This window comes from Protopterus annectens, chromosome 8.part1, assembly GCF_019279795.1.
Source record: "Protopterus annectens isolate FY-2018-M chromosome 8.part1, PAN1.0, whole genome shotgun sequence".
NCBI lineage: Eukaryota > Metazoa > Chordata > Ceratodontiformes > Protopteridae > Protopterus > Protopterus annectens.
Genome location: NC_056742.1, coordinates 502,401,475 through 502,429,234, shown reverse-complemented (window position 1 = coordinate 502,429,234; position 27,760 = coordinate 502,401,475). Strand labels below are relative to the sequence as shown.

General features: G+C 36.0%; 1 protein-coding gene across 1 annotated transcript in view; it reads right to left on the bottom strand.

Moving 5' to 3' along the window:
- Positions 1-27,760, bottom strand: part of LOC122810422 (cadherin-1-like) — a 656,917-nt gene that overhangs the window by 22,557 nt on the left and 606,600 nt on the right. Inside the window, exons 9-10 of the mRNA XM_044082033.1 lie at positions 23,091-23,221; positions 1,764-1,899 (exon numbers count right to left, since the gene is read on the bottom strand). Coding sequence (XP_043937968.1) covers positions 1,764-1,899; positions 23,091-23,221 — 267 coding nt within the window. The remainder of the gene's footprint in view (positions 1-1,763; positions 1,900-23,090; positions 23,222-27,760) is intronic.

Genomic DNA, 27,760 nt, shown 5'->3' with positions numbered 1-27,760 from the left:
ACACTGGTGTTGACTTTACAAATGTGCTATATATCTCAGATGTCTGTCTTCTTAATGACATCTTACACTCAAACAGCTTCAGTGGCTGTTCTTGGTAATGCACTGTTATGTATCATATCAGTGTGAAGGTCATGGGTTCATAGCCATTGAAGTCCATTTACTTCACACACCTCCATCCTTCTCATTTCTTATCTTCTCATCTTTTATTGTCCTTTCTGCTGTATACATCGTCAGTACAGTTGGGAGAGGGTTTTGATCCCCTTATTATGTTCAATTTTCTGTCTTCCTCAATGTTGCATCTTTCCCTTGAAATAAGTGTTTTTTAATCCTTTTTAATGTAAGTGTGCCTCTGGCTTCACACAATAATGTACCAGTCCAGATAGTATCATTTTGGAAGGCAGTAGTGAAAATTCATGGAGATTCATGTTGTAAAAGTTTTCAAAACAATGCACATCAATTACTAATCACTTACAATGCACATATTGTAATACACCTAAATATAATATCTGCATATAACAGTTTGGCATTGCTGTCTACATTGTCCATATGGTAGGAAGAGGGTCTTGATCCCCTGATTGCTGTATACTTGTCATCAATGTTCATTTTTCAGTCTTCTACAGTGTTCAAACATTCCCTTGAAATGTGTGTTTTCTGACACGTTTATTGTAAGTTCTTTTGTGGCTTCACTTGATAATGCACTACTATAAATTGTATCAGTTAGGCAAGCCAGGGTTCAAATGCATAGATTGTACATTGCAGCAGTATGATAAAGAATCCCTATGAAGCACTTATAAAATGCCATGAAAATAAGACACGAGTTAAACATAATGCATATTCATGTAGTGATGCCTACATTGTCAAGATAAGACAGCAGTAAAAGGATTTTAATCATGCAATAGTTTATAGGTTGTTTTCCAATATTCAGTTTTTCAACACTGTTCCAGCATTTTCCTGAAATGTGTGTTTTCCGACACATTTATTACAAGACTTTAATATTAGCCTACTTAAAATTGGTGCACATCAAGGAACAGTTTTAGCTGACACATTTTTATTACTTTTAATTAACAGCCTTTCCATAAAGCTGCCAAGGATTAATGCAATCCTTTAGTACAGATGGACCAAGTCACACTGCTTTGGCCTCTTTGTCACGTATATTAAGCATGAAAGAGAAAGTGCATGAAAGTTGCTTCCTCAAAAGTAAGAATGCCTCAGCTAAAACATCAAAAAGACACCACATTCTAGGCGTTGCAAAGCCTCACGTACTGCAGGATGTTCCCTGAGCAGAACCTCTACATAGTGAGGAAAAGGGACTTATCATCTTACAGTGTCCCTCCACAAAGCATAGAGGTATCTAAGTGGTGCAGAACGTTTAGTCAGTCGCATTACTCAGTCTGTGCTGGAAGCAGAAATAGCAGGAGGTACTATGGAGCAACACTGTACCTTCTTACTGCTAATGAATAGTTTCAGACTACAAAATAAACTATGGGGAACCTTTCATGATGTTAGATTTATACAACTTTATATGCATATGGGTTTATTGGAAGTGAAGGGTATCAGATTATATAACAGGCTATGGGGATCCTTTCATATCAATAGGTTTATACAAGTTTACATGTATTTTAGTTTATCTGAAGAAAAAGACTCAATTCTGTTAACAGGAGGATAACAAATACTATCAGATGTGCATATAAATCCATAACATTTCTAGTTCATGAACAGAACATTATTTTGTAAGACAAATTCTAATTATTTATTGTTCTTACCTCAATGAAAGGATATAAAGTGGTCCGACCTTGCCTTCTCCAGTATTCTCCAGTTTCAAATCTCATCTTGTAGATTCCTGCTGAGTAGATTCCTGGAGTTAAGAGTCCATAGTTATGGCCTGTAGAATCAGTGACCCTAAAAATAGAAAGTACAACATGTCTAGTATTATGCCAAAGCTATATATTGAATGAGGTATGCATGCAGACCACGCTCACACACACACGCACACAAATGCACAAAAATGCAGACACACACACACACACACACACACACACACACACACACACACACACACACACACACACAAACATGCAGACATATGCACACACATACGTACACTATATACAAATACAGTTTTCTACATAAAGATTGCTATCTGTCCTTTGATACTCAATTAAAACATGGCACTGTTTGATGAGGGAATGTTTACAGTTTACAAATGACCAAATAATTACAAAATCGAATGCAGTACTGTACTTTTATGAACCAAATACACTATATATGTAAATGTGGCTTCTAGTGAAAAGTAAGCTGCACTTTTCTGAGCAATGCATATATTACTGCTATTTATATTGCCTCGTCCTAGTTTCAATTCCTGTTTTATATTCCTAATATACTCAGGCTTCTTGTTTCTTTATAGAACACTTAGAGTTTGTTTTTGTCATAAATCTTTCTTCTCTGTATTTTATGTTGTATTTTATACCTCTCTCAGATGTTCTTAAGCATGTTGTTATTAAAAGGGGCAGGGTTATATCTTTTATAGTACATGACTGACACTTGCTATTTGATATCTTGTTATGCTAGCCATCCTGTGTCACAAATACAGTGACTACACTGACAATGTGGAATAAAACTGATTCTATATCACGTGATTTGTCCAAATACAATGACTGAACTGACAATGGGGTACAACAGTGATGCTACATCACATGGCTTGTCCAAATACAGTGACTATACTGATGATATGATATAACACCAATCCTACATTACATGCCTTGTCCAAATACAGTGACTATATAACACTGTAAACTAAGCAGGCACACACTAGCTTCAGACCCTGTGATAATATCTAGGAGTGGCTGTACCAAGTGAAATGAACACCATCAAAAAGTAACAGTTCCACTTCATACTTAAAGTTCAAAAAAAAACTTAAATCACCATCTTTTATGTAAAATATGCACAGAAATGAGAAAGGAATTGAAGGTTAATGGAAATTGCTTCTATAACATAAAAAGATCTTCAGTTCTTTTTTCATTTCTCTCATGATTAAGAAATGTATAACATCAAGACATCTTTTTTCTTTTAAGACATCATTTCTTCCCCCTGATATGATAACTATAATGATAAGATACTGCTTACAGTTTGTGCTCACTTCACTCTCAAGGTCAGAATTAATCAAATGCACCTCATTTATTACAGTTTCCTCATAAACAATGTCATTTTAGGTTTATTACTTATGGTTTTGTTTGGAAGAAGTTATTAACTCAATTGTTCTTATTATAAGGAGAAACTTATTCCACAGATTTGGAATGGTGAATATCCATCAGTGATACTTGGAAAGGTTCAAAATGTGTCAGTATGACATCTAATATGCTGCCATTCCTGGTTGTAGTTCATACTGTTTGTTCCAATGACATCTAATATAGGATCATAGGATCATAGGAGGTTACTAGTCTAATAGCCCTGGGCCCTTACAAACCTAGAGACGTTTTACCCTTATTTCCTCAATCAAAAACTATCACCTCTGTCTAAGAGGAACATAGGTGGAACCTTTGGGGTGAATTTACTGTTACTCATCCAATTGTGCAGATTGTGTTTGAAGAGGACCAATGAGGTGCTCTGCTTGACATGAAGCGGAAGTCTGTTCCAAAGGTGTGGTAACCTCTGGGAGACAAATCTGTCCCTCCAGCAGGTTCTATCAATGTCACATACCAGGTTAAGGCCATTAGAGTTAATAACCCGTGTACCATTTGACTTATGGATATGCAGCATTTCCAATAAAGCAGGGTCAAAGATTGCCTTATATGCAAGGCAGAAATCGCCTCTGAGTAGTCTGTATGAAACAAAATAAAGTGACAGTGATTTCAGACGATCCTCATAGGACAGATGCTGAAGACCTTGAATTTCCCTTGTGAGGAATCTTTATGGTCTCTCCAATTGCTGCAGGTGCTAGGAAATGTATGAACCAAAAGGGGCATTGTGCTCAATTATTGACCTGATGAGGGAAGAGTGCAGGGAGGTTATAGCTTCTTTTTTTCTGGAGGCTCTTACTTATGAGATGAGCACTACAGAATGTCCTTCTTACCACCGTGGAGACATGGTGATGAAAGGTAAGGTTGCTGTCAACCTGTGTGCCCAGGTCTCTCACCCCTGAGTGCATACTTAGAGTGTTGTTATTGATGTGGTAGTTAGCAGGAACATCACTCTTACCAAAAGGGATAATAATACATTTTTTGCACTGAGTTTAAAGCCATGGCTTTGGCACCAGTTATTTATATATATATATATAGAGATACAAGGTAGAGATCAGGTGGTAGGAATGTCTTGGGTAAGTGTTGCAGGGACAGGGGTGTGAAGCTTTCACCGAACCTGTTGGCTAACAGGTTAAAAATGTCCACAGGGTTGGTATATGTGGTATCATTAACTACCAGTTTAACACAAATCTGAGCCTTCCCTTTTGGGTTACAGATGTAACTAAAGAATGCCTTATGGTTGTCCTTAGTTGAGGAAGCTAATATGGATTAATAGTTAGCTTTGAAGGACTTCACAAGAAGTCTTATTTGCTTATTTAAGCTGAGGTGGGAGTGTTTCCTGTTTAGTGCTCCCTCTTACTCTTAGACAGCAGTTTGTTGCTCTTATTGTAAAGCCTGTTAATGGCGGCTGTACACCAGATAGGTTTGCTCTTCCTTGAGGAGCTTTTTTTGGTCCTATCAGGTACAGCTGAGTCAATGAAGTTGTTCAGGTGTTTGTATAAAGCATTTGTGTAGGACTTGGCATAGGTGCCAGTTCCATCTGAGGGGGGATGTGCAGTGAAGCTATTTATACCATCCCATAAGAGGTTATATTCTGCTTTGGAGAAGCTTTTTAGTTTAGTTGGTGCTGGGGGGGTTCAGGTGTGATAGTAACTTTGAATGAGACTGATTTATGGTCAGCTCTCACCAGGGAATACCTCACAATGATGGTGCTACAGTGGTTCCCCCATATTGGTAAGCACCAGATCCAGAATGTTGACACCCCTTGTGAGGTTGTCAACTAGCTGGTCCAGGGCAGAGGAGTTAATGAAGTCAAAGAACCTTTGGGCAAGTGAGTTTGTGCATGAGTAATTACCCCTGTCAATGGAAGGGTAGTTAAAGTTGTCCAAAACAATGGTGTTCAGATGTATTTTGATAGATTCAAGTAGATCCAAATATGCAGAGTGGGTGTCCTGATTCATGGAGGGGATCCAGTAGCTGCCAATGACTTGAATAGGTGTCCTGCCAACAGTTAATTGCACCTGAAGTATCTCCAGAGAATCATGCTGTCTAACCAATCTGGAAGTGTATTTATCTTTAATGAATATTGATACACTGCTTCCTTTAGTTTTTATACCATCAGTCTGTGGTCTGAACGTGTAGAAGGAAGTGTCACCCAATATGGCTGGGGTGCTTTCAACTGCCTTGAACCAGGTTACCTTGACTGCACAAATGCCTGTGTCTTCCAAGGTGAGGACTGCTTCCAGTGAATGCAGTTTCATGTTAAGACTCATAGCATTTAGCAACAAAACGTTGAGGTTGTTCTTAGATGGAGTCCTTACATCAGGAATTTTGTCCTTGAGACACTGTCTAAAAAAGGCACTATGGTGGTGGCAAGATCCTTGGCCAGTAACCAAAATCCCAGGCATGACAGATGAAGACCATCTCTGGCAAAGCATCGAGGTCTGTAGATTATGTCACCCCAGGCTGCCAGATACTGACTCACCTTAGAATGACACCAGAAACTAAGCCAATTATTGAAGTCAATAATTTTCTGTTTGTATTGAGGTATTATCCTTGGTGAAGGTAAAAGCTGCTTAAGGCTAGGGACATATCTGCCTGAGACACACGTCCAAGAGCTCAGCCATATCTCCCTTCATATAGTCCAGAGAGGTACATCTCAAATCATTCACACCAGCATTGACTATGACAGAGTCATAACAGTACCTGTTGTTGAGAAACTTGAGTGCATGTGTGATATGGCAGATCCTGGCACCTGATAGACAGCTGACCGTGACCTTCTCCTTATCCAGCCTGGTGAGAGGGACATCTGTGTCCTGGCACCTGACAGACAGCTGACCGTGACCTTCTCCTTATCCAGCCTGGTGGAGGGACATCTGTGTCCTGGCACCTGACAGACCACTGACCGTGACCTTCTCCTTATCCAGCCTGATGAGAGGGACATCTGCGTGTCTCATGATGGCATCATCTATGACTAATATATTTGGTTTTGTGTTTTGCTTTAAGGGCTTGACAGGTGAGACACTGGTATGTGAGCTATTATGTTTATTGTGTTCTGCAGAGGAAGTATTATGTGGAGCATGCTTGTGTTTATGTTTGTGAGATCTCTAATGTTTAGATATGTTACTGGTGAGGATCTCTGCATTTGTAGGTATGTGTAAAGTAGGTTTGGATGGAGTAGGAGGTGAGGTGTGTATGCTGACGACCCCACTCATTGTCATATGTACTGACTGGTATGTGAAAGAGCATGGATTCAAGGTTCTTAATATAGTTGCATCTCTGACATGTTGAGTTTGTGTGGTTTAGGAGCAGAGAGTTGTTGGTGAACATAGGGCAGTTATTATAATGTGTCAGGATGGCATTGTCGACCAAGCTGGCTGGTGAAACTATGGGAAATTGTACATCCATAGTGTTAGGTAAATTTTTCACAATTAGGAATGTTTAGTGAAAGGTGTGAAAGGTGTGTTGGTACCTCTGAGGCTACACTTAGTGTTCTATCTGACAGTAGAGCTGAGTCACAAAAAACCTCTGGAGAACCACAAGGAAAGTGCTAAGGGAAAATTTAACAAGCAAAATGTTTGCTACTATAACCACCAATGGTAACTACCTTTACGTGGCAGTGCATCATGGTCAATGGTAACTACCTTTACGTGGCAGTGCATCATGGTGTGCTACACTCAAGAAAGTGCAGATGTGGGGCTTATATAAAACAAGAAATAACCCTTTTAACTCAAACTAGCAAATGACGATGCACTCTGAGCTCTAGACCAACCACCCTCGATTAGATGGGACCCAGACAACACTCTCCTCCCACAAGGTTGCAGAAAGGCCTTCTCCAGCAAAGATGGTTTGAATTTGATACTCAGAGGTTAGAAAACAGATCCAGAAACAGCAAACCTGGAACTGGGCTATGCTACAGCTGAACTACTACAGTGTGCAGTAAAGTGTGGCCTAAAACAGTTCTGACAATTCAAACAGACAGTAGAATGCAAATACAAATTAAGACTGCAATATAAGAGCAAAAACAGGTACTTATATAGTTGGAAGCAACGGATGCCTCAGATCTTTCAATATCTCTGAAGAGCTGGTTTTCGTGCTCAAGCAATACAAGACAGTCTAGATTCTGTAAGGCTGAATGTAGCCTATGCTAAAAAGTGCAGAGGTATTTGAAATTTAAAGAGTTTAAAATCACAGTCACAACAGCAAAAGAAACAGTATAAAACAACAACTTGATAAAACAGTGTTCTCGATGTAATCAGGCTATTAACGAGCAGTAATAAAACAGGCGGTATAAATGCAGTTGACCACTTTTAAGAACTGCAGCAAAAGCAAAATAAAGTATTAAATAAGAAAAGGCGCATTATAGATACAGTATATACAGTAAACGCATCTGAATAGAGTGCAATTGTTTTTGTCAAGTAGAAAGGCAGGAAACAGAAGATAATTCAAGTTTAACAAGTTAAGAGGGGGGGCCTTCCCAAACAGTCTCACTGTACTCAGTTGAATGAGCTGATGTGATGGGAGTGGGAGGAGTGCCCAATAACAAATTTATTAGGCGGGCAAAGCAAAAGCCACCAAGCTATAAGAACACAACAATAATAGGTCAGGAGGAAGGGAAAATCAAATGAAGCCAGCCAGAGTAAGTGTTTGGAAGTAAGTGTTTGGAATAAGCACTAATTATTAAATACCACTGAAACAGTTATAACAAGTGCAAAAAATATACTTATATCAGCTTTGTACGTCAGATGGTGTTAGAAGTATCCAAGCCAGACGACAAGGAAGGAAGCTCTTAGAATTTGAACAGTCTCGCTGTCATACGTAGCTGTACTTCTTACTGATTGTTCCAAATTGCTTTGGTTTTTATAGTTAATTATTATTCAGTCTTGTTTATTTGATGTTCAGTAATCTACAAACTGTATGGGTAGATCAAATCTCCCACAAGGACTGCATTTTTATTGAGTTTTACTTTCAGGAAATTTTGATTCTCTCTGAGGGACAATGATGGCCTTAGTAGATTCCTGTATGTGGGTTAGTAGATTCCTGTATGCGGGTTAGTAGATTCCTGTATGTGGGTTAGTAGATTCCTATATGCGGGTTAGTAGATTCCTGTATGCGGGTTAGTAGATTCCTATATGCGGGTTAGTAGATTCCTATATGCGGGTTAGTAGATTCCTATATGTGGGTTAGTAGATTCCTACATGCGGGTTAGTAGATTTTTATATGCAGATATAAGATTGTATTAATTCCCACTTATCTTACTCAATATAGCAATCAATTTATAATCTTGAATTGCAATCCTGGCTTCTGGCCTTTAGGTGATCTTTTATAAATGTACCGAGATACTGCCATATATCCCAGTGGGTCTGCACAAATGAATGCAGTTAAATTCTAGAATGTACAAGGAATATGCATTTCAAATCTTAAACGGGTTTTCAATAATTGCAGTCATATCAATATTCTCCAAGCAAACAAAAGACTGTAAGAGACCAGTTTTTTATTGCTGAGGCCTTTGACATTTAGCAAAGGTGATCTGTAATTTATAGAGTTCTGAAAATAATTTTGCAGATCGAACATTACTGCTTCAGCTTTTGTACAACCACTTAACACATGGAAATGTTACCAGCCATTTATTATTTTTTTTTAATTTTATCTCTTTGTTGACTGGATAAACCCACTAGACAAAATGTCTCTTTTTCAGGAGCAAACTAGGAGGAATGAATGCCTGGTTAAGTGACTTACTCAAAATCAGGTAGTTATACACTGAGAGTGAGAGAGGAAATTATTGCAGAATAGTCACATGAAAGGTAAATCCATTTAGCATTGATTATGTCCCAAGTCCCCTAGGACATTACCAAAATAGTAATAACAAGATAATAGAAAAATAAATTGGGTTCAACATTTTCCTTACCTTCTTTCTAACCCTATTCCTCTCAGGTACCAAACACCACGATGTCTTTGTACAAAGTACACTTTATTATAGGTTCATAGGTTGGTACTAGGCTATCAGCCCTAGGGCCTATACAAGCCTAGCCATAACAATTCCCTGGCTATTTCTTCCCACACTATTTACTTCCCTGGACCACATAATAGTAATTATACTATTAAGCATTGCACGTCTGCTATTTAAAATGATTATATTAACGCAAACTAGTGTTGATGTAGGTACAATAATGAGCTAAAATTAAAATAGGTTGTATGTATCATATTGCATTTGTTTAAAACAGAATTTATTCAACAAAGTTGCCCATATATTTCATATATAAAATATATCAATGTAATGCCTAGAAAACAATGTTTATCTTTACACCAGTTTTATTTGTGCATGGGTTCAATATGCCAGCTTAAAAGAGTTCAGACTTAATGTACTTTCTAGCTTAATGGAAGCAGTCAAGAAGTCTTTTTCCTTATTCTTTGAATTAGCCACGAGGAACATAGTTTTAGAAATCAGTCTACTTTCTTGTAAGAGACTTAGGGAAAAAATAAAGCTCTAGGTAATTGTCCTTTATCTTTCTTTCTGTAAATTCACTCTATGCCAGGCAGCCTTTATTTGACTTATGTAGGAAATACCTTATTCTTTTATTTTATGATGGCTATCTGTCTATTTTGAAGGAGATAAAACAACAGCTCTTTGAAAACAACAATCTGGAATATGATATTTCTAAGCTCATTCATTCATAAAAGACTGAGTGCTATCTCTGTGCAGAGCCATTCATTTTTCTTCCTGCAAAAGTAAACTACCACTATTTTGTATACTGTCTTTCTCCTCAAGTATTGGAGTTATTATTGAGTGTTGCAGTGGGTCTCTCACTTACTGACCTTTTTCTTTTAGCGATAGTTGCTTTAGAAAAGGAAAAAAAATACATTTTTTACTTTTGGAGTCTTTTGGCTATGGCTACAAATATATATCCACACACCTCTATACCAATGATAAATTATTACTGTGAAAGTAAAAAGTACTTTTCTGGATTAGATATCCTGTCCTTCTTCAGTTGGTTCCATCATTTTTACAGATATGACTCTCCTTTCCTACTAGTCATGATTTTGAACATGTCATAATATAACTGACTCCCTTCAGTGTCCATCTTCCAGTGTTTCTATGCACCAAACCCCCTCTGTCGTACTTTGACTATCTCGTTCCTTCTATTATTACACTGAACTGGCATCAATCAAACCATTGTTGTCTAGCAAATAACATCCAAGACTGAGGTTTGCGATAATAAGGACTCTAATAGGGACCACGAAAGAGAGAGGTATATTAATAATGCACGTTATTAAATGTCATGTCTAACATAGCTTTCCTATTCCTCTGTAAAAAAACAGGGCAGGGACTTCTGTAGGGAACACACACTCCCACCAGAACCAACACGTTCCCCTGGTAATTCTCTTTATACTGGAAGATGTGGCCTTCTCCTGAGCACTCAAACAGGGCAGGGACTTCTGTAGGGAACACACACTCCCACTAGAACCAACACGTTCCCCTGGTAATTCTCTTTATACTGGAAGACATGGCCTTCTCCTGAGCTTTCATCCTTCTCGTCTATATAAACAGGGCAGGGACTTCTGTAGGGAACACACACTCCCACTGGAACCAACACGTTCCCCTGGTAATTCTCTTTACAATGGAAGACATGGCCTTCTTCTGAGGTCTCATCCTTCTCGTCTATATAAACAGGGCAGGGACTTCTGTAGGGAACACACACACCCACTAGAACCAACACATTCCCCTGGTAATTCTCTTTACACTGGAAGATGTGGCCTTCTCCTGAGCACTCATCCTTCTCGTCTATTCTACACTATATATCCACTGCAAAGGTCCTCCCCCACTTTACCTGTCTTGTCATACTTTACCTTACTTGTTCTTTGCTGCAATATAAATCTGTCTGTCTGTCTTCCCCTATAACTTCGAATGCCTTCACTACGACTCTGTAACGTTGCACCTTCTGGTATTATTTGTTACCGTGTGCTTTCTCCTAACAGCTTTTCTAGTGACATTACATTTTCACTCTTTCTACCACATAACACTACTTACCTTGCTCACCTCAAAGTCTACAGATAGTGTTTTTCCTCCCTTCCACAACATTTTGCCATTTTGGCTGGTCTATGCAGTTAGCTCTGTGTACTTCCTGTCCTGAGCACTTTTCCCAGCATCCTCCACTTCCTCTCTCCTCCTTTCCTTCCTTCTTGTGACAGTTTTGAACATGTGATAATATGATTGCATCCCTTCTGTACCTGTCTTCCAGTGTTTCTATGCAGCAACTTTTTAAGTTTCTACTATTTCTCTACTCCCATTGTGTAGTGTTTTTTTGTCATTGCTGTCTGTACCGTGGCTGTATTATGACATTCTCATGTTTTGACAACTGAATAACGCTGTTACATTTCTAACAACACAGTATTTCACTTGTAACACACTTCTACCTATTTGCATCCGTCTAGTGTCTCTTTTTGATGTAACTCATGCAGTTATATCATGGCTAGTGTGATTTTCTCTAATCTAATGGCTTAATCCATTACAGATACTGTGTTTGTGCTAATGCTGTGGCAATGTTCAGGAATTTGAGCATTTTGAGTGTTCCTTGAGTATAGCAGCCAAACACTGTCACTTAACCTGCAAGAGCACACTAGATATAGAAAATATTTTAGCATTTTCGTGTCATTAAATTGATGTATCTTGTTCATCTAATTGATTAGCTTGTACTGAATATACAGGTATAACTGGTCTATATTCTTGCTAATGTTGACATCTGTGTTATAGGAATATTCTGGTATGAGACTATACCTTTTATTTCCATAAACAAGGACTGGTTGGCTGTATGTTCTGTTTTATATATAGTCATTCTCTAATTGATTATGTGGCAATTTAATTAATTCCAGTGGTCATTTTTACCTGATACCCAGCATAACTGAGTCCTTTATAGTTTTTTGCAACTAACTCAGAACAAGATATCAAGCTCTGTTACAAGTATTGTGTAGGCATCTATATTATTTAAGGTGGATGCCTGAACTGTTATTGTTCTATTTTTTTTTTGTTTATAATACTTAATATAGTCTTAACAGTATGCAAATGTAAAATGCGTTAAAAATTATTAATCATTTTGTGAGTTTAGTTGTGCTTTAAGTCCTTTAGATGGAATTTCAGAGTTCTGAGTTATCTAATACAGACTGTTAATGCATTTTTACCCTTTGTTCCTCACCTAATTGTATATTGATTTATTTTATTTATTTAACATTTATTTACCAGGAAAGTCCAACTGGGACAGAGCCCATTTTCAGCAGAGGCCTGGGGAGAAACACTCCAGGCACATGTCTTTGGAATGTGGGAGGAAACTGGAGCACCCCGAGGAAACCCACACAAAAGCAAGGAGGGCATGTAGACTCCTCATAGAAGGCACCCCAGCTGAGAATTGAACTGGAGAACCTCTTTCTCTGAGATGTCAATGATAATCACTTCACCCACTGTAACTTAGTTTTACTCTCACATCCTCCTGCCTTTATCTAATTTGTAGTTTTTTCCTCTGCTTATTCTTACTTTTAGACAAATCCTTTCTGTCTCTTTCTCTCAACTATTAAACTGAAATGGCATCAAACCATCATTGTCCAGCAAACAACTTCCAAGACTGAGGTTTACCTTAATAAGGCCACTGATAAGGACCATGAAAAAGAGTGGCATATTAATAATGTATGTTATTTACTGACATGTCTAACATAGCTAGCCTATTCCTCAGTAATAAATATGGCAGGGTCTTCTGTAGAGAGCACGCACTCCCACTAGAACTAACAAGTTCCCTGGTCATTTTCTTTATACTGGAAGACATGGCCTTTTCTTGACTCCCATCCTTCTTGTCTATTCTTCGCTATATTGCCACTGCAAACGTCCTCCCCCAGTTTACCTACCGTACCGTACTTTACCTTACTTGTTCTTTGCTGCAGTATAAATCTATCTGTCTTCCCCTATAACTTCCAATGCATTAATTGTTTGTAACGTGTAAATAACAATGTTTTTCTTACTGAAACATAAGAAAAATAATAAACTACAGTAAACTTCAAACCTTTCTAGCCATGGAATCAAGAAGAAAGGCAAAACTGATGTTGAGCGCTTGTGTTCTTTATTGTTTATAACAACTTCATCCGAATATAAAACCAAAGTGCAGTCATTCTCTTAAATCAAGTAACAGTCGTAAAAACTGAGTCAGCCACAAATCACATTAAAGAAGTTGCACAATTAAATGTATGCGTACAGTAATTAGTATCTCTTTAGGCAGGCTTTTCTATTACCTACATCTGCACATGATTAAACCCCTGCTTTGAAACTCTTTCTACTAACTCCCATATAATTACTACGACTCTGTAACATTGCACCTTCTGCTATTATTGGATACCTTGCTCTTTATCCTAACAGCTTTTCTAGTGACATCACATTTTACTCTTTCTACCACATAAGACTTCTTACCTTGCTCACCTCGAAGTCTACAGATAGTGTTTTTCTTCCCTTCCATACCTCTTTGCCATTTCAGCTGGTGCAGTCTGCTCCATTCACCCTCACTTTGCTCAGGCTCACTTCACTCCCCTACTCTATCTTCAAACCCCATACACCTCCACTATCCTTAACTTTATACCTACACAAAACCCTCCTACTCTTCCTGTGCATAACTCCTCCACTTTCTATTCAAGTAATATATCATTCTGCTGCCCCATATCTGTCACTAACACCCACTTCTCAAATCATACTATCCATATCTCTAGCCTTGAAATTCCCCCTATCTAGTTATACCTCTTTTCCTCAGCCTCCAGTTGTTTACATCCATGATTCCCTTCTATTACACTCTTTTCTCGCTCAAATTTTCTTCTCCTTTATATATGTTATAGCTCTACAGCTGTCCTCTTTCTTCTACTTTCAGCATTCTCTCTGCTACACATTTCTAGCATCCCATATTCTACATACCTATTCAAATTCCTGTCTAATTCTTTTTTATTTTTTTAAATTTTTTTAAATTTTTAAAAATAATTTTCTATAACATAATTATATATACATATAGCATCTCTTCTCCATCACTGTCTTTAATATTCTTGTTTCTAATACACACCAGATAAGCTCCTCATCTTTCTATCCATACGTCTACTCCTACTACTATTACACCTCACATGCTATATGATACCTATCACAAATATTTCTTTTTTTCAAAATGTTTTTATTCATTTTATAATATAACATAAAAACAAATAAACCATATACAATGTCCATAACAGTTAAAAAAGCAACATACATAGGAAAACACTTAATATTTCTCTAAAAGATTAGACAATTTTGTCCAAGCAATCAAATGAGTTATGTTGTTAGTTCTTGCATTTAGAGTAGCATTCCCATGCTTATAAATTTCATAAGAAGAATAAACACAGTTTTAAAGACAGGAGTAGATTGGGATTTCCAATTTTTAGTAAAATTTTTTCTTGCTTCAGAGAGGATAGACCATAATAAAAATGTTCGTTTTTAGGAATGACTTCAGGAACAGGAACACTGAAAAGGATAAAGGAGTCAGAAATTATGCAGTTGTCATTCCATAGAGCTTTACAAAGATATCTAAAGTCTAACCAAAATGGGGAAATTATTTTGCATTTAAAAACCATATGTATCCAGTCAGCATCAGGTGTCCACATCTCCTGCATTTCACTTCAACTTTATTGTAAATTATTGCTAGTCTATGTGGGGTGAAAAAACATCTATGTAAAAATTTCCATGTGCATACATGCCAGAACAGGGAAGATGTATATTCCTTTGCTGACTGTAAACAAAGTTTTTATCTTTTTCTGAGAATACTTGTTTATTAACTTCACTTGAATAACTCCAAAAAGAAACATCTGTTTTGCTAAAGTCATTTCTGAGAATTTTATAAACAACAGATATGTACGATGTGTTCTTGGGTGAGCTATTAATAACTGTTGAGATAAAGTCCAAGATTTTTAAGTTGTTCTTATTGTATGCCTCTAATGAGGGTATGAGCTTAGTATGTATAAATTCCTTACAAGTTTAGATGTCCAGCCAATTACAATTTTGCAAACTATATCTGCTGATCAGATAGTCTGCAGAACTTATTTTATTAGCTGAGAAAAAAAAATGATTCCAATATAATAGGTCACCTTTCTTAAATTCTAATATCTTCTGAGTATCAAAATATATCAAACATTCATTTGTGTAGACAATAGGAAACATAATTATTGTTAAATTCTTAATTAATTGATTAGAAAACATAAGCTTTTTAAACAACAACAATATTTGGTTTGTAAGAGGTGTAAGAACAAGTTTTGACCTTTCACTTTGAATGTATATTTATAAAATCCTTATAAAGATATTTGTATGTATTTGAGTATATGGTTCAAGCAATGTCCTATTACTATTAAGAAGTAAGGTTTCATGTACTGATTTCCAGTATGATGTATAATAAGCAACACTATGTTAATAAATGCAGAGTTTAAATAAAAATCAATATTTGAAAACCCTATACCTCATTCATTCCAGCTTCTGGTGTGCCAAAGAAGAGAAATTCCTTTTTTTTTTTTTGGGATACCAAAGAAAGTTGAGTAATATATTGTTAATTTTCTGTTTAATTTTGGCAGGTGGGGATTTATTAAAGCTTGGCCAATGAATAAGATTTTAGGCAACAGTTTTCATTTGATTAAAGTTAGTCTGTCTTCACATGTGAAGAAGAGTCTGTTCCAGCTATCAATCAGACTTGTAATTGAGTTTATTAGTTGTTCATAATTAGATGCGAGTGATTTTTTTTATAATTAGATTTAATAATGATACCTAAATATTTAATATGCATGCCCTCCCAGTTTATGTCTCTTTTTTGATCTAAGTTTCATAGTAACATTTGTATTCACTAGAAGTGCCTGAGTTTTGTTGTGATTGAATTTTAGACCAGAGATGTTTGCAAAGAAGTCTAGTTTATGTAATAGGTGATCTATTGAATTTTCAATATCATTAGAAGTTATTAGTAGGTCATTAGCAAACAGTTGTATCTTGGAGGATAATTTGTCTGACACTTTATATCCTTTAACGCTATCATTATTTCTAACATAATTTGCAAGAGGCTCAATAGCCAGGGCAAAGAGTAATTGAGAGACAGGGCACGCCTGCTTAGTACCTCTTAATATTTCAAATGGGCTAGATAGGTAAGATCCAATCTTAGCATAGGTTATAGACTTTTCATATAGTTTTTTAATTAATCCTATAAAGTTTAGGGAGAAATTTTATTTTTGCAGAGCTTTAAACAGATATGGCCAACTTAGGGAATCGAAGGCTTTATCTATATCAAGGCTTAAAATAGAAAGCTCATTTTTTTCTTGTTTGCTAAGTCTATTAAGGAAAGTAATCTAATTACATTGTCTTGTACCTTTCTGTTTTTGATAAACCCAGTTTGGTCTTTATGAATTAACACTGGGAAGAATATTATTTAATCTGCCTACTAAGATATAAGATGGATATGAATATCTTGTAATCAATGTTAAGCAAAGAAATTAGCCTGTGTCATGTGCAAGGGTTGAACCTTTTATTTGGTTTTAAGATGGGAGAGATGATAGAATATTTCCATGAGGAAGGGACATTTGTTGCAGTTTTAACATGTTGGAATGTATTGAGTAAGATTTTCAAGATGTCCACAGGTAAGAGTTTGTAAAATTCCAGAATTAGACCATCCAACCCTGGTACCTTTTTTGTCTTAAGATTTTTATTTGTTCTTTTAATTCTTTAAAGGAAAATGGTTTATCTATGTTATTAATATTGTGCTTGGATAGCTTCTTTTGAATATTATTAGCAAGAAATGTATTTATACTTTTATCACATGTAGATGAGTTATTATTGTGAATATTCTCATAATGGTTTTTATAACATAATAAGATATTTTTAGATCTGTAACTTTGATAGTCTGATTATTTCTAGTATATATTATTTTTTATATGACTTTTTCATTCAAATGTTTAGATCTAATCACAATCCTGTGGATACTCTTGAGATTAATTGAGTAGGATTGTAATCTGATTTTCCAGATTTACTGATATTTTATGCTACATGATTTCCTGATATTCGTTGTTCAGTTTACATGTCAGCTAATGCAGATTTGCCATTTGCTGTAAGTTTTAGTTTTAGTTCATCAAATTCTTTCTGTATGTCTACCAGTTTTTTTTATCACACTGTTTTCTTTTTATATACCAACTTTTGATTTTACCATGTAAGACTACCTTTAAAGTGTCCCATAGGATAATATTTGAAACCTCTCCATTATTATTGGCATCTAGGTAAAGCTTTATTTGATCTATAAACCATTCTTTAAATCATTGTACTGTTATTAGTCTTTGGTAGAAGTTTAAGAGGTCAGTATTAAGTGTTACACTGAAGGTGATAGCATTATGGTCAGACATAAGTCATGATGTCAGCATTACATTATCAATTTTGGCCAGTAAAGAACTAATTACAAAGACTTTGTCTATGATGGTCCGCTTGCCAAATCTGTAAGATTAGTGAGGATATTTCAGGGAGGATATTATTTCTATACCATCAACGCCAATTAGGTTTCTGTCTTTTGTGTAGTTGTTCAAGTGCTTGGCAACAGGGGCATCTCAAAGGGCTTAGAGCTTGTGGTATCAGTGGAGGACAAGATACAATTAAAATCACCTGCTAATAGTAACTCGCCTTTAGACTTTAATGTTATGGTGTCTAAATGCTTTTTTTTTACAGTTTTAGTCCCAATACCTGATATCCAGTAGGTGTTTGTGAAAGTCCTCATCTTTTTATCTGATTTTAGTAAGACTAAAGTAAGCATATCATCATTACTTGAGTATGAGTCAACTATTTCTGGAATTCTCATTGATTTTCTCTGTACAATTAGGACACCTCTTTTATTGTGGCTGTAGTTTGAACTTACCAAAATCTTATAATCCTTAAAAGTTAATTTGTTTAGATCTTCTTTTACTAATTGTCATTCCTGAATGAATGCAAAATCTGCTTTATGTAGCTTTAAATATTTGCTAACACTACTCCTTTTCATGGCGTTGTTCAGCCCATTGATATTAATAGATATAATGTTAAATATTAGCTGTATACCATATCTTGAAATTTTTATCTAAACAGGCTAAATAAGATAAATTGATTAATCCTAATAATTATTTGTTACTTTGAGTAAATGCAGGACTATAATGCCATTAAAGCAGAGAGGAAACAAGATGCATTTAAAACTGTCACTGTCAGAAACATATTGTAATTCTTATTTAAATATAAATGTAATTCAGATTAAATAAATCACTATTTACAGTAAAACATATGCTTTGAAGACTTTTTAGATAAAATAATTGCTAAGTGAATGAAAACATAGTTCAAGCGATCATTCTTGTATCCGAATTGGCTGTTAGAGTTCGGTGAAGAGAAACAGGTTCAAAGGTAATGCCTATTTCCTGAAAGACATCACAAATTGCTTCCCATGAGTCTGGGAGCTTACTGAAGCCTTTAGAAGCTCAAGCTTGTCACAAATGTTGTCAAAATCCATCAGAATATAAGTGGGAATGAATTTTCTATTTAAGTGAAACTTTTAAGCATAAAATTGCTTGTGGATGTTACTACCAGTTGTGAACAATGTAAAAAAGCCAGTTTTGAAGCATTAACTTGTAAAATTGTGAATATTTAAAATAAAGCTCCAAATTACCAGCCATACACAGCTATAAGATATATTAGCTGAATAGTGCACATTGCAGAAGTTCAGTTAAGTAGTAAATGTATATCTAATAATAAAATGTCACCACTTTCTTTGTAAATAGTTAAAAGTAAAACAGTAAGCATTTATCTCTCCTCCAGTGATTAAATACTATGACACTAGGACTAAAACCTAAAGGGAAGGCACATACACGAAGAAAGAAGTATAGGATATAAAATAAATATATATAAATATTTGAAATGACTGAGTGATTTTACAGCATCTCACTAGTGCTATAACATGTATATAAAGAGATAAACGTATGACATAGTATTTTTCAGTTGGATGAGATTTTGATTTACTTGAATTTTGAGTACCATATATTATTTATAAAGTTAGCATTCTTGTGGAAAAGATAATAGGGGAGAAAAAAAAGAAGTTACATTACCTTCTGTGTATGATTCCACATTATTTAAAAGGAAGAAAACAAAAACGTGCATGAAATGTGAAGTTATGTGTAATCATTTGTCTCTGGGTTTCTTTTTTCTTTAATAGTTCACTCATTTTTGAAGCTTGTCTTGTTATGTTCATTGAAGACTCCATGGGCTCAGGTTGACTTAAAAGGTTCTTTTTTGGACAAATGTTGTTGCTTCTTTGAGAGAGTCAAAGGTTTTCTTTCCTTCTGGCAGGGATAGTCTTATTCTTGCTGGGAGTGTGAGTTGTGCTTTGATTCCTTTCTTTTTTATCCATTTTATTATTGATTATTGTTATTTTAAGAGGGATACATGCTCTTCTTTTGGACATTACAAGGGGTGAAAAGTCATTGTCAAACCTGATCATCGATTTTTAATGGAGCAAGGGACCAGGCAGTTCTTAAAACAATGCCTTTGTCTTCAGTGGATTTACATTTTGCAATAAAAGATCTTGAGCAGCTGTTTTTACTGGATACAGAACTTGTAGTTAAAGAACTGCGTGCCTTTTCTATCCCGAAGGATAGTGCTTCAGGTAGGTTTAGGATTTTAGGAATCCAAGAAGTCAAGAAATTAATCATATTGTCCCCCTCCATCTGCTCTGGGATACCATAGATTCTTATATTGTTTCTCCTGATTCTATTCTCAATGTTGCCTATCTTTCCAATGTGTTTGGTGTTTTTGCGAAGAAGAAAGTCTATGTTTTTCACTCTTTCTGTTAACCTGTAGTATGTATCTGTTACAGAATCTTCAAAAGCAGCAATCTGGGCTCTGTTTTTTAAAGACTTCATTTAATAAAGTTATTTGTTTGGTGGTATCTTCTTTTATACTGTCTAATTTTAAGTTTAATTTATCTATTTTACCCACCAAGTCTTGAACTGCAGTAAGGATTGCCTGTATTTCTTTCTTCATTGGAGTTTCTTGCTGAGAAACCTTGGAGCTGCTCATCTTCCTTTGTGAATGTGGTTTCAGTGACCCTTCTATTGGAATGTTTGAAAGGAAAATATGAACATTTTAGCTTAAAAATGACACCAATGTGTAGCATACGACTTCCAGAATCTGATTTTAGTAGTTTCAGGTCTTTGTTGGTGAAATTAAATAAAAAATCCTGTCAGGAAAAAAAATGAAGACGGCAGAGCTCAAGAACTCTACTGTTTTCAGCTTGTCATTCAAGCCACGCCCCCTATCACACCTGTTTCTCAACCCCCCACCCTTATTCACACTCCCTAAATCACTCGCCAGCCATTCACTATTATTATTGCTTCTGGCTTATTTGGCTTACCCTCACCTTGTTTTCAGATATAAAATTATTAACCCTTCTCCAAACCCATATAAGGTAAAATTTAAATTTAATACTAACATACCTAAACCCTCACTAGTGTATGCATACTATAAAAAGATCATATTATGCAGCAATGTCCACCCAAACCCAGATTCTAACTGCCTCTCTTCTTCACCCCCTCATTTTCTACTGTAAACATCTACTAGAAATGTATAAATCATATCCATGAATAAAGTATAATAAACAAAGTCTCTGAATTTCATTCCTGGATCACTCACTACTCCCTAGACATTATTTTTCTTACAGAAACTTGGCTCAAACCACATTTAAGAATCTCTGAAATTCTCCCCTGGCCATACTATCATCCACTCTGACAAGATTAAATAAAAAAGGTGGTGGTGTAGCAGTCATGTTTTCTATCCACATCTCTGCCTCTCCTTCTTCTATTTCTCTACCAAATTCATCTCTGCTGAGATCCTTGTCTCTCACTCTAAATAAAATATCACCCTGTCAGTCACTCTGGCTGTCCCCTTCTAGTAGACAGTTAATATATAATAGAAACAAAGCTTGGAGAAACAGGCACACTACAAATCTCAAGGTCATCTGCAGACCTACAAATAACTTTGAAACATGACAAAAAAATAAGTTACTGCTGATAAGAAATATTACTTCAACCCACTGGATAACCAAAAACACAATCCCCCAAAATGTTGGTCCGCTATCAAGGAAATATATCCTGGAACCCAAAATACCCCTAACCTTTGTCCACATATCTCACCCTTAGAAACTGCTTCTAAATTTAACACCTGCTTTATAGACTCAAGAGCCACCCTCTCCCAACACTCCCTACAGAATCTTGAGACCCTACCCCTGACAAACGTCAAGCTCTAACAACGCCATTTTCAACTTAAAATCTGTCTCTACTTCCTATATAAAATTTATTACACAAACTTAAACCCTGGTAACCCTCTGTATACACTATCCCAGTATACAGTATAAGTTCAACCTGAAATAAGTAGTGTGACTTCTTTGTTGTTCTTTATTCTGATATGATTCAGCTATCCCTTGACAAAAACTTGACTATACAAATACTAAAAACAAAATGGTTAATTTAAATTTTCATTTGGTAAACTAAAGATTAATTTTGTATGGCAATTGGCATAGGTTCATAGGTGTGTACTAGGCTAATAGCCCTGGAGCCTTTACAAGTCTAGGCCATAGGATTACCTGGCATCATGCCACCCAACCTTAGTTCCCAATGCCTCTGTCGAGTAGAGCCACTGGAGTGATCACTGAGGGTGAATTTTCTATTTCCCATCGACTCATCAAGATTTCTCTTGAAGAGGGCCAGTGATGTGCTCTGCTTGACATGTATGAGAAGTCTATTGCATAGCATGGGCAGTCTCTGGGTTATGAACCTGTCCCTCCAGCTTGTTCTGTTGAGTGCGGTAATGAGGTTGAGGTCTCTGGAGCATGTGGTGTGGAGGGATTGGGATTTCTTTAGATGTAGCATTTCTAAAAGAGCTGGGTCAGAAATGGCTTTGTAAGTCAAGCAGAGATCGCCTCTTAGTAGACGATATGAGACAGGGAATAGCTGGAGGTTTTTGAGTCTGTCCATGTAGGACATGTGTTTAAGGCCTAGGATCCTCTTCATGAGGTGCTTTTATGGCGTCTCCAGCTGTTGTAGGTGTCTAGTGAGGTACATGCCAAATGGGGCATTATACTCTTATGTTTGGTCTAATGAGGGAAGAGTAGAGAGAAATGATGACCTCTTTCTTCCTGGATGCAAAACCCATGGTTGTGCGACCATAGAGTTAGTATACAAGTAAGATGCTGTGGAGAGTAAAATCATTTCTAAAACCATGTTTTTAGCTTATATTTCTTGTGGAGAAATGTTTCTATGAAATTAATTTTCAGTGATATGAGTTTTCAATTAAATGGGTTTGGCCATTTGAGTTTCAATGAAGATCCAATGAAATGACATAGACCCATATATATATATATATATATATATATATATATGTGTGTGTGTGTGTGTGTGTGTGTGTGTGTGTGTGTGTGTGTGTGTGTGTGTGTGTGGGACCTTACTCCCAGAAAGGAGCATGGGGGGGTTGCCCCCTTATACAGAATATTTTTGTGTGTGTTTTACAGTCCTGTGAGTCACTGTTATGATGTTATGACCTTTAAAGGTTTGGATGTTTTCAGTTTAAATAGGACACTTCTCAATTAAATGAGACACACTTATTCAGAGCAAATAGAATTTCTACAAGCAGTGTTCCTATTTTAGAAGGAACGATGCTACTGTTGACACATATGTAAAGAAATATATATAGTAAACTGAAAATTATGTTTCTGTCATTTAGTAATGTGCATCTTCGCCAAAGTAAAGTATTTCTTCATTTTCCACAATGTGATTTTGGCTTACCCTTTTCCTTTAAGATTCCATTTCTGAGTGGTACGATCATGTGACCTGTACACTGTGATGGACAGGTTGCTTGCAGGAGTTCCGGAATCTTTGTCTTGTGCATATGCTGTCAGCTCAACTGAGTGTAACACCTACAAAAAAACAAATGTTATATGACTGGTGGAAATATTTTGAAATTGTAAAATGGCAAACATTTCAACTCTAACACAATCAATTTTGATCAGCTGATTGTAAATGGGCATCAATCTGAAATTAGGCCCCCCATGTTGGGACCCTTGCATCTTTTATTCCTCAATATAATCAGCTTAGAAGGTGTCACATAGAAAATCAGGTATTCATCTTTCTCTTTTCTTTTGGATGTTTTGAAGAACACCATTCATGAAACACAGTGCTTGAATTTTTAAGATATGAGCACTTATTTTTCATCAGAAGGTACAAATGATAGCACCATAATAACTGGTGATTAATAGTAGAAGCTACTATGAGTCTAAGGTAAAAGATTAGCAAAAGCTAAGAACCATGTAAACAAAACATTTCTTTATTACTACAAGGGTATTTCATTGCATTTTTTGTTGCATTTTCTAATATAATCTGTATGAATATTGGTACATGTGGGCATATATGCATATTCATGCTTCTCACACATGTGGGTGCACACATACCCACCTGCACACACACACACACACACACACACACACACACACACACACACACACACACACACACACACACACACACACACACACACACACACACACGTGCATATAAACAGTGCACCCCTAAAAAATATTCTAATTCAAACACATGAAATACGAATCCAGCATTATTTTAATAAAAGTTACTTAAATATCATATAAAAATAAAACTAATTGACTACAACCACCAGTTAGAACATGGGATTATCAGTAAAATGAACCCAATCTTAAATAAACTATGGAAAATTAAGTAACTCAAAATATAAATATACTATAAAACTAACAAATTCTAACATAGTCCTCATTATATTACAAATTATCATAAACCTAAAATTGAAAGTCATGCAGCTGATTCATAAAGACCTTAGGGAACTACATAAATCTGTATTCTGTAGGTAGTTTATGGAAACAGCTTAATTACAGTACTTCAATAAAATTACTGAGAAAATAATTCAGACTAAAAAAATCTGAAAAACAAAATATGTCGCCATCTAGTCTGTGTGAGTTATGAAACAGCTTGCATTGTACTATTTAGTAATCTTGATTTCAAAACTTATTTCTTCATTCATCACAAAATGGATTCACGGCCATAATCTACAAAAAACATAATATAAAATATTGGAGATGTGATTCAACTCCGGATGCTGACTGGTTACATATGGTCATTAAATGTAAAATGGTAACCTCTTTTTGGACTGATTTTAGATACTTTGTAAATCATTGTGGAATCCTAACTGCATAATTACAGATTCTCTTATTCTATTCAATGTCCCACTTCCAGAAGTCATACCATTATGCCAAATACCTCTATTATGGTCAGTTTTGTTAATAGCAAGGAAAGGCATTACAATACATTGGAAGTCTAAGTCTGTTACCTCATTTAACTGTGAATTTATCCATTTAGCTAAAGAAGTTTGTAGTAAAGAAATGTATACCATAAAAATGAGAAATAATAATACAACACATTAATTAATTGGTTGGCAGAAATTGTATAACTTATTAGAGACCTATTAACTGTTTGCCTTTGTATTCTTTGTTACGGACATTGTATATAACTCATTTCTGTTGTATTTGTAAATAGTCTGATTGGTTTTTGCATTTGCAGAATCAAATAAAAAACAACGTTTTGAGACCCCCCTCCCACAGCACAATAAATGTAATATATCACACTCCATATTTCCATAAATTCCACATATACCTACATATTTATGGGGGGATAATTTCATTGTCAGCATGATCATACACTCTGTACTTTATTTTTACAGTTTGACAAGTCAGGGAACATTTTCTTCTTTTGAGGACTTTGAATAAAATATATGGTTGGTAGCTGCTAGAAAATTCCATCCATAAGTGCCATCTCCTACCTGATAGCATGGATTCCTGGTTGCCTGAAGCACTATGACAACACAGCGGTCACTTATACAGTATATGGAATCCTTCTCAACATGGATAAAAGGAACCTTTCAGAAGCTCTCTTCAGTGAACTCAGTACAGCTTGTAATTGTTTAACCTCTTCCTTCACTCCCCCTTCCCAAAAACTCAGAGTTAGATCCAACATTGTTTCCTCATTCCAGGATTTCTTAACAAATATTTCAGACTCCAAATCTGCTTGTCAGTATAAGCCTCCAGTACCCCTTTAGCAAAGGAGTGTCCCAGGACTCCATTACCCCTTATTGTTATTTTCAGTCTTTATTAACAAACAACCCTCCAACTTTCCTACCCTTCCTATCACATGGTCATCCTTCCATCCAGTTTCTCACATATAACTATTCAAAACCAGCTTCCATCTGACTTACACTCCCTTAATTTTTGGCTAATAACCCAAAGCTGCTTCTAAACCCCACTAAAACAAAAAGTATGATATTTGGAACCTCACAAAAGCTTAAAAAATACTCCTACATTGCAGATTCAATGATATTCCAGTAGAAAAAAAAACATATCCTTTAAATACTTAAGTTTGTTGCTGGACTTGTCACTTAACTTTCATAACTACAGTGAGAACACTCGAAAAAGATTAGTGCTCCGTCTCTCTTTTATTCTAGTCCTTGAAAAATATCTCTTTCTCTGCAGATCAGCTGCAGCTGCAATAGGCAAAGGAGTTCTTCCAGCTGAACAAGAATACAGGCTCCTCATCATGGCTACAGCCTCCAAAAACCTCATTAAGTCTACAGTCCAGTGAAAACAAAATCTGCAGATTCATTTCAACCCCCACCCCCTTAAAAACACCACTGCACCACCTTCTCAAAACCTAGAAGACTCCCAGTCACCAACAGAATTAAGCTACTCCTAGGGACCCTTGTCTTAATATTAATTCATCCAGGGGCTTTTCAGATTCCTACTACCAACTCCATAATAAAACCTCCCCATACAATCTCCCCAATATCTTCCAACTGACTCCCTTCTTACACACTCCCCAAACTAAATTACATTGTATTGACCACTCTTTCACAGTTCTTCTACCCAAAATTGGCACCCTCCACCTAAAAGAAATGTCTTTCCCTACTTTCTGACCACAGTTCAAAAGACACATTCATCAATAATCTGATTGCAGGTGCTTTTTCACTGGACACATCACACAACCCTTCCCTCACTGTATCACTTCTACTTTCCCATCTGTTCTTACCTGCTACTTACATCCCGTACTACCAAAATTAATGTACATTTAGTTTCCTCCTTTTGTTAATAATATTGGCTCATTGCTTCAGTTGCTTCTGGACTTTGATATTCTGTGATTAATTTTTGTGCCCAAATTAGTTCTGCTTTATGTTTTTGTACTTATGGGGTAAAGACCAAAAGCATTATGCCATCCCATCCTCTTGAAGTACTAGTCAAGTAATCTGTAGACTACTACAAGCCTAGACAACAACCAGAGGTCAGAATAAAACCCTGTACTTTGCATTTATGAGGTAAAGACTTTAACTATTATGCAAAATCCTCCCCAACCAAAATTTGGTTGTAGATTATGGGTGAATACTAGGCTTACTGCGCTGTAGGGCCATTTTAGTTCTGGCAAATATCCTGGAGGTCAGAATCAAACCCTGTGTCTGTGATATGAAGACCTTAACCATTATGTCACACCTACCCACTGTGAATTTTCTTACTTTGAGTTGTGCCTGAAAATGGACTATTGTACCAGTGTACTATCTTGGTAATCAAACTTAAGTAAATAAACAAAAATCTTCCTGTAAAAAAAGCATTAATGTGGACAAGTAAAGAAGTAATCTCAGAAAAAGAAGTAACAGTTCTACACATAACCCATGAGGCAGTTCTCTGTCTGAGGCCTTACCATGGCGAATTACCACATTTTATTAGTAACAGTTTAACAGGTGTCTTATTCATGCACTGTTGATAAAGACATGGATATTCTGCTTTGTCATGACAGAACACTGATAGTGTATATTTTTATAGATTATGAGCAACTGTTTTTTCTATCATGCAATTAAAGATTTGTGCAATGTGATGCAACATTTCACTTGATATAAAGACATAGGACTATCATTGATTTGCTAAAATGAAGCTCACACTACCTGTCAATATTTTAATGAAATGCCACTTAGCTCAGATACTTTCACTGTGAAGTAAGTAACATAGCTGGTGTAATCAGTGTGACTGTTAAAACTAGTGCAGGCTTCCCACAATGCATTTCTTATTTGAAAGTATGCAATCAATTTCTTGAAGAGTTGTGTGAGCTGACGTGTTTAAGCATAGCTTTTTCAAAACAGATACATGTTTAATCACATATTGAAAGAAAACTGAACTACAAAAGGATTGGGATTTGTGCTGGTGGTGACGACAGGTGACAAGTCAGCTTTAAAATATCCTCATCAAAGTCATGATATTCTTGGAGCAGACTCAAGATGTTCTGCTATGCAGCTTGAAGAATACTGGAAAAATTATTTCTTAAATGTAGAAAGCAAACTGGAACATTTCACATGTACTGAGCACCCTTTACTGGTCAAAGAACATATTTTCCAA